The sequence below is a fragment of the Equus quagga genome, chromosome 14 (genome assembly GCF_021613505.1).
Source record: "Equus quagga isolate Etosha38 chromosome 14, UCLA_HA_Equagga_1.0, whole genome shotgun sequence".
Lineage (NCBI taxonomy): Eukaryota > Metazoa > Chordata > Mammalia > Perissodactyla > Equidae > Equus > Equus quagga.
The window spans coordinates 64,846,889-64,860,907 of NC_060280.1; the positions used below are offsets into that span (position 1 = coordinate 64,846,889).

Sequence of the window (14,019 nt, forward strand, 5' to 3'; positions counted from 1 at the left end):
AGGGAAATGTGAAGAGAAATTAGAACAATTTTTGAGGAAAACTATTTCAAAAAGGGTTTTAATACACAGCAATCCAGGATTGGGGGAGCAGGGAGTGTACACTATTTGCTCCAGCCTTGCTCTTTCCTCAGTGACTTGCACACCCAGGACATGCTCAGTAAGCGTCTGCTGGAGTGAACTGAATAACTCTTGGGCTCAGAGGCCACTTACTAGCTGTTGACCTTGGGGGCAAATTACTTCATCTGTGGCTCAGTTGTCTCTTTGGTAAAAAGAGGAATAACAGTTACTACCTTACAGGGTTGTTTAGAGGATTAAATGAATTTACAGGTGAATAGCCTTTGGTGTTTGGCACATGGAAAGCACTAGAAAAATGTGAGCTATACACCTTTTTACACCAACTATAGTATGCCGATTTGGTGAAAGGTTTCATTCACGCAGGAAGCTTTTCCACAGCATCCCTGATACCACCAATCTACCTCTTCTAGAACACGCTCAGCCACAGGAAGCTCCTACTCTGGAAAGTTCTTATAAAGGTCTTCCACAGGGACTTGAAATTTGAAGCAACTTCTATCCTGATCTTGGTTCTGCTCCATAAAATGAACCCAGAAAAGTCTAATATTTCCTTGCATCGGACAGGTATGTTGGTTTCCTTAGTTTCTTCCACCAAGCCTAAACATCGCCAGGTCTGTCAGCCTTTCCACAAATGATCTGGTTCTGAAACTTCCCATCATCCTATCTCCACCTAAAAATACAGCAGCCACAGGTGGACACAATACGTCTGACTGGTGCAGACCTCTAAAATGGATGGCACCCATCTGTTCAAACGCCTAGGATTTAACTGCCGTTTTACAGAATCAAATGTCCCCCTCTGTTGGTGCTTAATGAGGACACTGAAGGCATCAAGTCTTCAGATGAACTGATTTAAAGCAAGGTCTTCTAGCCTGTGCTGTGCCACAGGACCTAATTCCCCCAGGAGTTGAGTTCTGTGTGTTGACTTTAAAAAACAGGGCAGGAGATGCAGGTAGCTCCAAGAAGGGAAGAATGGAAGAAATGCTCAGTTTCAGGGTTGTATATTTTATGGATAACCTCATCTTTCAAGATCTATGAAGACGGGAGGGACATCAGTCCAGATTTTGTCTGGATGAATGCTGTGATTTCTGAGTATAACTTACTGCTGGTAGTCTTAATCTCCTTCAGAATGAAAATGAATGTACTCAATTATAAAGTGATTCAAAATGAAATGACATGAGGCCCTTTATGATGCTGTAATATTCTGTATTTAGTTCATTAATGAAATGATCAGAGTAATAATAATACTTCATATTATTTATATCACACACTCAGATTATCAAGTGCTTCTATCACACATACACACACACACACATTATATATAAACAGAAACACATACATGCATGTTTTAATCTTCACAAATACTCTGCAAAGGACCATTATTCCTCCTGCCCCTTTCTTACAGATGAGGAAAAGAAGAACCTGAGGTTTAAGTAACAAGCTTATCACATTCATGATAGCGGCAAGTCCAGAACTGAGGGGCTTTGATTCCTGGCCCAACACTAATCACACTAAATCATAATTCCTTAGCACTGGCCGACGTTTTTTCTATTGCAGACATTAAAGTTAGCTATTTTGGTCATAGTCAAGAAATCATGGATTCTAAGAAACCATGAATATGGGAAATAGACAATATATCTCACTAACTATACTATCTAAGTGTTAATTTTCTATCACTATCTTTTAATTTTGAAAACAGACCCCCTTACCTATCAATACCCTCTTTCTACATGCTTCTCCCCTAGAAGGTCCTGAAGGTCTTAGGAATTCTTTTTCCCTTAGGAGCACAAGAGTACTAGCTGAAAAAAGATAACATTACAGAGTTAATTGAACTAGGCCAGATAGGCCCAGGACTTTCACTTTGAAAGGACTCTTACCTCGGCTGGACACCTTATTTCTACTGAAAGCAGCAGTTGGCTGATGTCGGTACGGATGCATCCCCAGTTCCTGTACATGACTCACAGTTCCTAGTAAAGATTCAGGGTCCCCAGGTCCGCCAGTACTCAAGAGCAGGGGGCTGTCATGGCAACCTTTGGTCAATGTATTTGAACTCTTCCTGTCTGGAAAGCCATCCTTGGCCCCCTCACACGAGCACTCCTCTTCCATGCTCTCTGAATGCATGAGTGCCGGCTGGTGAGCATAACCATGGGTCGGGGTGGGTGAGGAAACCTGTGAGATACATTCTTGCGCCCTGATTTGTAGAAGATGCTGGGGGCTGGTATGGTGGTGGTGATACGAGTCAGCATTTTGATACGGTAAAGCCTGGCGCTCTGTCATACTCTGTCCCCCAAGATTGGCAGCCAGACTCCCAGCATCCCCCTGGTTCATATGCCTCAACAATTCTTGGTACTCTTGCTGCTGCTGTTGCTGCTGCTGCTGTCGCTGCTGCTGCTGCCTTTTAATGAGCTGTGCAAACTCTGCTGGGGGCAGCCGAATGTCCGAGTGGCCAGTGAGCGAATGTCGGGGAGAGAGCAGTCCTTGAAGGATGTGGGGTACTTGCTGGTGCCTTGTATAGTCTGGCGGCGTGGGGGACAGCAAGGCCTGCTGTAGTGCCGACGTGGTATAGTGCGGTGGCTGCTGATGTGCACTGGGAGGGAAGGTGGGGAATTGGTCATGTGGAGGGACTTTCAGGGCTTGGGTTGGAGGGAACCCCACTCCTGCTGAAGGGCTGTAGCTGCTGGGGGAACCCCGGGACTGGTCCGAAAACAGATGGGGGTGTAAATGCGCCTGGTCGTAGTTAGCAGGGGAGAACCGATTCACGTTCAAGCTGCAGACACAAAAGGGAGTGAGTACCAGGCTTTCACGTAAGAAGTGCGCTAGACTCCCCTGGGGAATAGCTACCACTCTGCTTCAACAGGGAGCCCCCAGTGGGACAGAGAACTGTGGTGCGACAGGGAAGACGGGGGTGTACGCATCAGCCCTCCTCATCCCCTCAGTCACTCATCCAGTAACTTCCAAGGGGCCCAAGGCACTGTATTTAACAGATGCAGCTTTAGCTTGAAGGGAGCGACTTGGCATATGTTACAATATCGCTTGAGCTATTAAGAAGCAAAAATCTCAGGGCCGGTCCCATGGCCGAGTGGTTAAGTTCGCACGCTCCACTTCAGCGGCCCAGGGTTTCGCCGGTGTGGATCCTGGGTACGGACATGGCACCGCGCATCAAGCCATGCTGAGGCAGCGTCCCACATGCCACAACTAGAAGGACCCACAGCTAAAATATACCACTGTGTACCGGGGGTCTTTGGGGAGAAAAAGGAAAAATAAAATCTTAAAAAAAAGAGCAAAATCTCTTAGAATAAGAGTGACAGAGAGGGAAAGAATCCTAAAAGAAAAGACAAGGGGAAGTGGCACTTTTACAAACTCCTCTAATAGGCCGTTTTCTTCTTTGCAGACAAATAGGAAGGTAGCTTTGTCATTTTCCTTCTCTGTCTCAGTAGCATTTTGATGCTGGGTCAACAAATAGGTTTCAAGTTCATCCCAAACCCATCACCCTGATTTCAGAAAAGGTGAAATGAGCACAGCCCAGTCAGACTCGTTCTCCCTCCCTCCTCCTCTCTCACCCTGCTAAGGGGCTTCCTCTCACCTGGATCACCTTAACAGATGGCTGGGTGACTTTAGGCAGCCTTACCTGTGGGCCTCTGCACTGTCAGCACTCAGCTGCTTGGACAAGGGCCGGTGCCCGTAGCTGAAGGTGGCCATCAGGTTGGTACGATGCTGCATCTGAATCTGACTGGCACTGGGACTGATGGAGATGCCCCGCCCAGCAGGGGCTGCAGCTGTCCCAGGCATGGTGCTGAGCATGTCAACAGGCTCCTGTACTTGGATGGTCACCTGCTGTGACTGGGTAGGCTGCTGTATGCCTAAGCAGGTTAGTGCCACATTGGGAGGAGGGGAACAGTTCTCAGGCTGTTGCTGGAAGATTGCACTGCGGGAGGGTAAGCCTTGAAACTGGGAAGGAGATGCAGCACCTGGAGAGAAAGGAACCTCACAGTGACCAAATGCCCAGGTTATCTGCCAGCTGTAAGAGACGGGAGCCAGTGAGGATATTCAAACTAGATACCAACTAGAGCACTGCTTCTCCAACTTCAGTGTGCATAAGGCCTATCTGGAGGACTTGTTAAGATACAGATTCTGGGCCCTACCTACAGAATTCTGATCTACTAGGTCAAGGTGTGGCCCCAAGAATTTGTATTTCCAGTAAGTTGCCTGAAAGCTGGTCCATGGATTATTCTCTGAGTAGCTTGGATCTAGGGTAGTGCTGCTCAAACTCTAATGTGCATACAAATGGCCTGGGGATCTTGCTAAAATGCAGATTCTGATACAGCGAGTCTGGGATGAACCCTGAGGTTTTACTTTTCCTGATGACAAGTTGATCAGGGAACCCCACCCTGAGTAGGAAGGGCCCAGAGACCAACGGAGACTCTTCAGGAGACCCAGACTGCGTGGTGTCACTTAAGAGATTGCCAGTGTGGGGATACCAAATCCTCAGTGTTGGTCTCTAAAGACCCACACCAATTGGGGTGTATTCATCTTCACCTCCATCTAAACATCCACAAAAGAGGATCACATGCATAATGGATAACCAATCGGAGGCATGACAATAAGGAAGGTTCTGGCAGCAGCTTTTTATTTGGTAGAGTTGGAGGGCGTTTAACTAAAAACATTAATAATGGTTAACCTTTATTGAGAAGCATTTTGAGTCAGAGACTATTTCAAGTTCTTAACATATATTCATTGATTAAATACTATTCTTATCCCTATTTTACATTTGAGAAAGCTGAGGCACACGGAAGTTAAGTAACTTACCCGCGGTTTCACAGCTAAGGAGTTGATGGAAACAGGATTCACGTCAAGGCAGTCTGGGTCTAGAGCCTATATCTTTAAACACTGTTACTCTGCTGTTCAAATCAATTTCTTGAGGCACTCAAGACTGACTCATTTCTCCCACATTCACTTCATGGGCATCCCAGGTTCGGCCTAAGCCCCTCCACTCACCGTGAGGCTGGATCATGGCACTGTTCACGGGGGGAGGACTATTACTGGGTTGTCTGAAGACATGGTTGTTGGGGTGGTTCGGGGGTGGGCTTGAAGGTTGAATCCTTAACCTTAAAAAACAACAAAACCAGAAAAATAATTTTCTTGAGGTGACAGTATAACTTTGAAGTTAGTTTCAGCCATACAATACACACAAACAGAAACTATTTTTTTAGTTTTGATAGCCTCTAGGCTAGAAAAACATGCATAAACCATCCCCCACAGCCTACTTAAAAACTGTGCACATCTTATCCTAACAGACATCTCAGACAAAGACACAGAGGTCATCGTGGACCTGTGTCTGACCTCAGGTATTAAAAGTCAGATTACTTCGTTCGTGGGGCTAAGAAAATGAAGTGGCACAGGAAGTCAGGATTTTAGGGAGGCTGCTGAAATTTAAATTGGTTTTTCTGCTTTTCCAGTAGGTTCTTCCAAGATGAATGCTAAAGTCACTCAGTATCTCCTATATGAGTCAGGCCAAGGACACCAAGCTCTAGAGACAATGGCTTAAGCATGAAACAAAATGATTCATTACCTCTGGAGTTGGTGGGTGAGGAGGGCTGGCTGATTTTCACACGCAGCCTGAAGAGGTGGTGAAGGCTGAGGGGGACAGATAGAATCCTAAAACACATGGGAGAAAGGAGAAAAATAACTGTGAGCTGGAAGATTAACCAGAGCTGGTCTCAGGAAGAGAAGAAACAGAAAGAACTATCTGTGACTGAGGGTCATGCTTTTGTTGTGCATCAAAAAGTCTGATGACCTTTAGTCAAACATAAACATAACTCAACTCCACTTTGCCCTGTGTGATCTCCTCCAAAATTCACAGGCAAATCAGCCTGAGAGAAAACTCCAAACAAGTTGGAGAAAGCAAAGAGGGAAGGCCTACTTGAATTTGTTGCTGGAGAATTTGATGGTGCTGCTCCTGCTGGTATAACATATGCTGCTGCTGGGTCTTCTCCAGGGTTCTCTCATCAATCTGCCCCCCATACATCTTCTGCAGCTGCTCACACTCCTGAAGGGAAAGTAGTTAATACAGATGGGATGCAGCCAGGCCCACCCCATGCAGTGATGTCAGCAGATGCAGATCTGCCCCAAGGTCTCATGGGCAGAAAGGGCCACAAGAGAAGAACAGTGTTCTTGATGAGCAACTAACCTATTTATTTAGGTATCTGTGTACTAAATACACTCATACTCTGTTCTGTATGAATGAATGGAAAACACCAAGGAGGCTCATGTACAAGCGAAAGTGTCTGGGGCAAAATCTGTGTACAAAGCACATGCCACTTGAAGTTTGGTCACCAGAAAGGCAGACAGGAAACTGGCCCTTTATAGAAGCCTGGAGGTACACTTCCTTCCTCTGGGAGCACCATTCCACAGCAACTGGAGAATATGGCAGGTGGTAGCAATGCAGAGCAGGCTCCAACAAGACCCAGTACCCATAAATCAGGAGAGAAATGCCAGGGTTGCTTAGAAATACCTTCCCTGGTGCTTCCCACTGAAACGCAAGCCCAGAGATTCCTCTCCAATGAACTACAGAGACTGGAAAATTTAATCCCTTCATGGGCTAAGCAAGTTTGATTGTAGGGAAAGTTGTACATAACAAGGAGTCAGAAAAGCACATTGGAAAGCTACATGGTTTTGAACCTATAAAACTGCTGTGCTGCTGACAGGAAGGGGGTAGAAAGTTTAAGACCTCAGTCCTCCTGCAATACTGGTCTCTGTTACCCATGCTTCTCCAGAGATGCCTGCCATCTCTTCCATTACCTGCTGCAATTGTTTGATGCTGCTGTTGTTGCCCATTTTTTCCAGGTGAGCTTTGAAGGCCTGGATGCTTGCAGCCCCATCTGAGAACCGGCGCACAGGGGAGAAACGCTCCGTGGGGAGGTGCAGGGTGTTGGAGTCCTTGTAGGTAGAGCTGAATACATGGGAAGAGAAGGTTAGGGGCTAGGACTTAAGGGTTTTGACCAAATCACCTAGGGAATGCTGTTCCAGATGAACAAAAGACGGCTGGCTGCACGAGTGGCCCTGCATATTATGCCATTTCCGTGCCATCTCCAGAGGCCAGTTGTTTCCCTAGACTGCTTGCCTTTAGAGGGCTCCAGGTGTACATCTTCCATGGCCACTTACCTTTAGTTGGCTTAATTTCCAAGCCCAGTGAGGTCCTGGGATCAAATACATCCAGTTCTTACAAATACACTAGGTCACAGACAAGAGCTTCTAAGGATCCCCCAGGCCAAGCTGTATCAGAACTCTTACTTTTATAATCATGTCTCTATCTACTGCCTTTAGAAACCTAAAATTCACTGACCCAAAGTTTTCCCTGAGCAGCAATCTCCATATAGCCAGAGGGAAATGATAGTCAGTTCTGTGGTCAAAGGTCTGGGCTGGAACTCACAGGTTCTGTACTAGAAAATGGCGGGTGGAGGTTAAAGTGGGGGAAAATGGAGATTTCTGATCCTGAGATGGAGACAGCACATTCTTAAGGAATGTGGGCCTCAAGATCCTGCATGTACCAGGTCAACTCAAATAAGATTACCTACTGTGAAAATTAACTTCTCAGAGCAGCAGCACCCTCCCAACCTAACGAAAGAGGAATCATGTGGATTACCTTCAAAAACCCCACAGCCCAGTCAGAACTTAGCCAGTATCTTACAGAAAGAAAGAACAAGCTATTGATAAAAAATGCCTAAGACAGCATCAGTGTTAGAAGCAAACACCTATACTTGTACGTAATCAGAAAGAGATGTTTATGGGTTGAGGTAAGCAGATAAAAGACTGCCAAAGCAGCATTCCAGAAGCTGATGGAAAGGATCAGGGTTTCATGTTCAGGGCAAAGATGACATCACACTGAATTATGGGTGAAATGAAGCACCACGTTGCCAGTTACTCATTCTGGACTGAAGCAGAACCAAGGCTAAGGAAGCAGGTTAACAAGCGAGTTCAAATACAATGCAGACAAAAGGGACTAGGAGGGTCTGATGACTGTGTGGAGGGGTCAAGAGAGTTCTGGCAGTAGGTGAAAGCCCTCTATCCTCTTTTTTTAACGAGGACTTCTGTTTCAGACTCTACCTGAAGCTTGACACAGTAGTGAGCTAATGAAATGAGCACGAACATACATTTGTTTCAGAAACACAAAAGACAAATGATTTCAGCAGACGCACTCCAGAAGCGGTGATTATGAGAGCTGCTTTCAAGAGCATTTCTTCAATGCTTCCTAGTTCTGTTTCTACTTCAGGTGTTTGGAGTTAAAGTCAGCAAATACTATTTTCTCCTAAAATTTGATTCTTACACTTTCAGTATTTTCTGATAGACACATTTCTGATTCACTCAGAAAGCTGTGTTCTTCAAGTAGTTTCATACAGTCACTACACAAAACCCATTCTCTCTCAGCAGAGCGATACTCCCAGGTTCAGGCATTTCATGACGTTTCCAGAAGCTCAGCCTGTGAACAGACTGATGCCCAGGTCAGTCCAGCACAGTAACTTCAGAGGAATAATTCTGATGTAGTTGCTCATTTTGGAAGCACTGATAGTATCAGCTGTGTTTTATTTTTATTAGCAATCATGTTCAAACTCAAGACAGCCACATATTAGGCTGATATTCCCACTACACTCTTCAAACAGTGACTTGGTTCCCCACCTCGATAAAATCCATCTTTTGTTAGTTTTTATTAAATTACACTTTTAAAAATTTAACTTTAAATTACGCACATCCACAATTGAAAAAGTTGATCAGACCTCTCTTCTGTCTCCATGTTGGACTTCTTCTATTACACCCCAGAAGACATATGTGCTGTTCTTGAGTCATTTCCTCCAGAAAATGAAAAGAATTCAATAATCTATCCAGGCCACCCATTTCCTGTGTTTTATGGCCTTAGAAAGTCTCTCTTTTCCCCTGAAGACTAACTTCAGTCTCTTGTGTTGCTGTATTTTATAGTACCCCCATCAAGACATGCTGAGTTTGCATAAATGCCTCACCTTACACAATCTGCCACTCATAAAGCATGCATTCCAATTCAAACTGGCTTGACCACAGGAAACCCTTGAAACACTCTACCCAGAGTGTTCAGACAAAAACAGACAGCAGACAGATTTCCAGCCTTGACAATGACTGTAGGCAGGGTGGAAACCACACAAACAGAGCTGTGGGCCAGTGTGGCCTTCCTTTAGTAACAAATGTAAACAGGATACAGGGTCTGTGATAAAGGCTGACTGTGGAGATGTGCCGATCTTCATAGTTCCCTGATAAGAATACCTCCTGAGGAACACTTAAAATTACATAAGGATACTTGAAGGACTTAAACGAAACAACAGACCCTGACAAGGGCTGAAAAATTAAGTATCAGGCTGGGGAGGAGAGAAAGATAGCAATAAAGAGAAACAAAGTAATAAAGGGTCTATCAGGTAATAGCGTAGAGCTCAGAGTATTGAGAAATCACAGAAAATTTATGCAGTGGAAAAGGCAGCTCTCCAATAATCACTCAAAGTACCCTCTGACGTAGTACTCTAACAATGTAGGTCCTGAGAGATTTTCCTAAGAAAAATACTATCTTCCTGTGCCATCAGTTTTATCTGAGAATCATCATTCCTGCTACTCCTAACAGACCATTTTTACTAAGGTATTCATGGTCATTTATAAAGCTTATCTTCCCTCTTTCAGAGTTCCAACGTGGCACTAATTATGTCTCAGTCTGCTCAGAGTTCACCTGTCTCTGCTGATTACATTGATGCCCAGTGGGTAACTGGCTGCAATAAAAACATCGTGTCAAGTTTGCCAGTGTGAGCTGACTGGAAGATTTAGTAACAGTACATTTATGAACTTAATTTCCTCCGAATCTCACTGCTTCTCAACCTTCCCAAGTAAGCCTGCTTTTCATAGTCCTCCCAAAAAGATCAAAATAAAATAAGCTCTAGCAATTGGTGGTGGCTTTGAAAGTGTGGCCCGTGAACTTGGGGATAGCTAAGATTTTTAGTCATCAAGATATTCATAGAAGATAATCATCTTCATCTAGCAAAGTGTCATTCCCTTCTGCTTCCAGGCTTACTTGGGTTCAATTTTGTGAAGTTTTCTTGGCCAGGAAGGTTAAACTTGTTTTTATTTTTTCAAGAGAATGAATTAGAAATGTAACAAAGATCTAGCAAAAGAGTTTGCCTTCAGAATACTGCAAGAATGAGTTCTCAAGCACAACATTCAAGAGGATGCAACATCTCTGTTCTAGCATTCACAAAGGGATGTATCTTCCTCCATATCCAAGCTCACTGTTCAGTGGTAACATAATAGGAAATGCTCATTCTTTGAAGGTGATGGGTTAAAAGGTCAAGTCAATTGAAACAGCTACAAATCCTCCTATTTCCAGTTGGTCTTCTGAGAGCTTCACCACCTTCCAGGTTTCAAGTTCAATTTCATCTCTGAGTCAACATCTAGAATCCTGAGAATAAACCGCAGATGATAAACATGTCTACAAGGTAATGGGAAAGAAGAACCTTATATTGCCCTGGGCACTGCTTAGAGCAAGGAGCTGAGAAGATGTAAGTTCAGGATGCTATTTAAAGCCTTGATGCTAGTCACCATCACTGTAAGATTAGTGAGAGGGTGCCTGTCCGATGAGCCTCAAGGAGCTCACATAGCTCATGTGGCTACTCACCGATGCTGATCAGGTACCAGGTGAGGGGGCCAGACCCGGGAACGGAAAGGCTGCTGTCCTAGCTGCCGTTGTAGGTCCGGTGGGATCTCAGCTGTAGGGTTGGTCATGGCCAGTGTATGTCTTTTGGACCTATTTGCCAAGTACCTGCAACAAGCAGGAGCACATTTCATAGTAAAAAAGACAGACAGGAATACTCCTCAGCAAGAAGCATTAGAAGTTAATCCAAAGCACTCAGAATGAAATAGTGCCGGAGCTCAAAAAGGGCTCGAGGGCAAACAGATCCCTGACTGGATGAAAGTGAAACATGTCCAACAAAAGTTGGCCAACCATTGAAGCAGCTGAATTTTGGACCTAAGAGTAGCCACTGAAAAGAAGAGAGAAAGCAGATGCAGCAAACAAAGAGGATCAATTTTCCTTACTCCATTCCACTCAGCGGAAGAACTTATTTTCTACTTGTTAATTTTATTCCTCTTTTCCCTCCAAATTTCCAAAAATATAAGTCAGAGGAAACGTGCCCTAAGGATTATTCCTAGAGATCAGCCAAAGGAGATGTTCAGAAGAGTTTCACATACGTCTCTCGATCCCATTGGCCCCCAGGTTTTGAGACTGTCCTCACTACAAGTCACAGAAAATAGATCCTTCCATTCGGGGATAGTAAATTCCAAAACCCCCCCTTCCCTCATGCCTCATCATCTTAACTCAACCATCAGAGAAGAAAACTGACGTTGTTCCCAGGGAACCAACATTCTCTAGAGGATGAAGAAATGAAACCACATGAAATGTTGAGAACTGTTTTTAGGAGGACAAAAAGGCAAGCCAAGAAACAGAAGTTTCAAAAGCTGAAGAGTTGACAAGCCGGTGGATTTTATTCTGCAGATCTTTCAGATCCACTACTTAGTCAATGTCATTAACAAGGTATCAGCCCCCCTTCGTCTGGTTGGTGACTTCCTCCACCACTGCTGTTCTCTCAGGCAAGCATAAAAGCAGCAGTATTCCTGTTCATTACATCAAAACTGATGGGCATTCTACCCTTTAAATGTTGGTCTAAAAAAGAAATAAGGTGGAGCCGGAGGAAGTAAAGTCTAAGACAAAGAAGATAAAATGAAATATTGCTAACGAGGTAATTAAGGTAGGAAGGCAGTAAGTTTCCTAATTTCTCTCTCCATCATGACACCAGCAGGGCCCATTTGCAACTTTACATACCCTGTTATCAGCAAACTATAGAAACGACAGCATCAAGAGAAAAAAAAGTCACTGCAATTCTTCTTCTATTGGCTAAGCTGTAGAAGGAGCTGGCCCACCTGCCAACACCCCTGTTCTCCACTGTTCTTTCCACATGGGCCCAGCTTCTTTTTGAACAGCAGCTCTCAGAGAGCTCCTTGGGTGGGAAGAGAGTACTGGCCAGCAACCGTCAGGTTCTTAAAAAGTGGTCTTGTTTCATTCTTAACTCTTTTGCTCATTTAAGCTAAAAACAGTTAACAGGCTGTAGAGTAATTAGTGGTATGTAAACTTGCCAAAGAGTAAGCCATTAGTGGTTAAATATTCATTTGATAAAGACACCCAAAGTTTCCCCAAGAGCCCATGAAAACCATTTTATTTCAACTTCCCTCAAGGAAAAAACATATAATTTTGAAGAACACCTGTATTTCTGGGAAAATACATGCTGGATTCTGGTCAAACCCCCCTCCCCGGAAAATAAGAAAGACAAACTCCCACAAGGAGGCATGCATGGAGCTGAGGACCACGGCTAACGGAACTGAGGTAAAATGGACAGTACAGCATGCCTGATGGTCACTGCCGTTTTCTGTGAATCAGGCATCTCTCAACAAGTTTCTGCAAACAATGGATATGTGCATCTGTCCCTGGCCCGAATCCCATATTCTTTTTTCAATATCTCTTTGTTGGTACAAGGGGATGGAAGAAGCATACAGCAAACAGTACAAGAGGTATTCCCATTCTCCTGGAAAGGAAGAGTCCATGCCAGAGGTCCATGGCCAGACTAGCTAGGATCACTGTCATCCCAAATCTCCAATTCCTTTTCAGTAAACAGTTCTTGGCAGGTAGGAGCAGGCTTTGTGCCTTGCGTATACTATCAGAGTTGCAATATGAAGGCAGGGGGCAAGGGAGGAAGGAGGGAGGAGAGAAAAAGTTCTTATGGTTATTGCTGTCACTGAGGGGACTTCCAATGGCGCTTACAGAAATGAAATTTTCTGGATAGTCTTCTGTTACTTCCATGTGGGGAGGAACATGCCATCTGGCTTGAGCAAAGAGACCACACAAATGTTGAAGCTGCACTGCACCACCTCCTTGGGCAGAGGTGACTTTTCGTTGGTTGCAGGGGGAGCCTGCCCAAGGACGTTCTGCAAGCACTGCCAGATGCCACATTACCTCTGCACAGCTTCCTGATCTGGTTCCCCATCCGAGCTCTCCTCGTCCACAGGGGTAACTGCTGGCACTGCCTGAAGAAAGACATGAAGGAAAAACTCAAGGTAGTGCTTCTTCTGTAATCTCTCTCATTCTAGAAACCGGACTTGGGGCAGGCCTTGCTGTCAATTTTCTTACTTACAAAACTTTTCTAGGAGCCCTGGGTTATTCAGAGCTTTCCTATACCTTTTTATTTTTCCATTTTTACCTTGCTCAGGTGATTTTAATTTGGATTTCTTCCTCTGATTCATCTTCATTCATTCATTTATTCATCCAACAAATAGCTGAATGCCTACTATGCTCCAGGACAAAATGTGAACGAACAGATATAGTTCCTGCCCTCATTTTACAGTCTAGTAGAGGATAGAGACAAGTAAACAGACAACTACAAAATAGCAAGTCCTCTAACAGGGCACTTGAGAATTGAGGAAGGCATCCTGGAGGAAGTGACACCTAACCTGAGGCCTGAAGGATGAATAGGAGCTGGCCAAGCAAAGAGAGAAAGAGGTCCCAAGCCTCTGATGTTTCTAGACTGAGAGAAAAAGAGATGGCCTGCAGGTATCTGAGTACCTGAAAACAAAGTAGAAGGTTGTTTACTTGGAATGTCTAGGAACTGACCTGTTGTTTCATATTAATGTTATTTTCAGAGTTTAGATACCTTTAAGTCCAGAAAAGCAAAATGGTTTTTTTTAAAAGTACATAACACACAATTGTGTAGTTGCAATTCAATGCTTTTAAAGAGCTGTTACCCACCAAAACATATAAGTGAAATGAGACCACCACAATGCACGCATTACTGTGATTCTTCCCGTCTGCATATGGACTGGAATGCTGTGCATCCTTGATAG

General features: G+C 44.4%; 1 protein-coding gene across 4 annotated transcripts in view; it reads right to left on the minus strand.

Moving 5' to 3' along the window:
* SIK3 (SIK family kinase 3) overlaps nt 1-14,019 on the minus strand; it is a 239,746-nt gene that overhangs the window by 11,392 nt on the left and 214,335 nt on the right. For 2 of the 4 annotated variants that reach the window (XM_046684956.1, XM_046684957.1), the window contains 8 exons: nt 13,136-13,206; nt 10,748-10,891; nt 6,868-7,018; nt 5,990-6,115; nt 5,639-5,724; nt 5,065-5,174; nt 3,698-4,037; nt 1,947-2,836 (listed from right to left, as the gene is read on the minus strand). In XM_046684956.1, the coding sequence (XP_046540912.1) occupies nt 1,947-2,836; nt 3,698-4,037; nt 5,065-5,174; nt 5,639-5,724; nt 5,990-6,115; nt 6,868-7,018; nt 10,748-10,891; nt 13,136-13,206 (1,918 nt within the window). The remainder of the gene's footprint in view (nt 1-1,946; nt 2,837-3,697; nt 4,038-5,064; nt 5,175-5,638; nt 5,725-5,989; nt 6,116-6,867; nt 7,019-10,747; nt 10,892-13,135; nt 13,207-14,019) is intronic. The other 2 variants (XM_046684959.1, XM_046684958.1) reach the window with 2 other exon arrangements.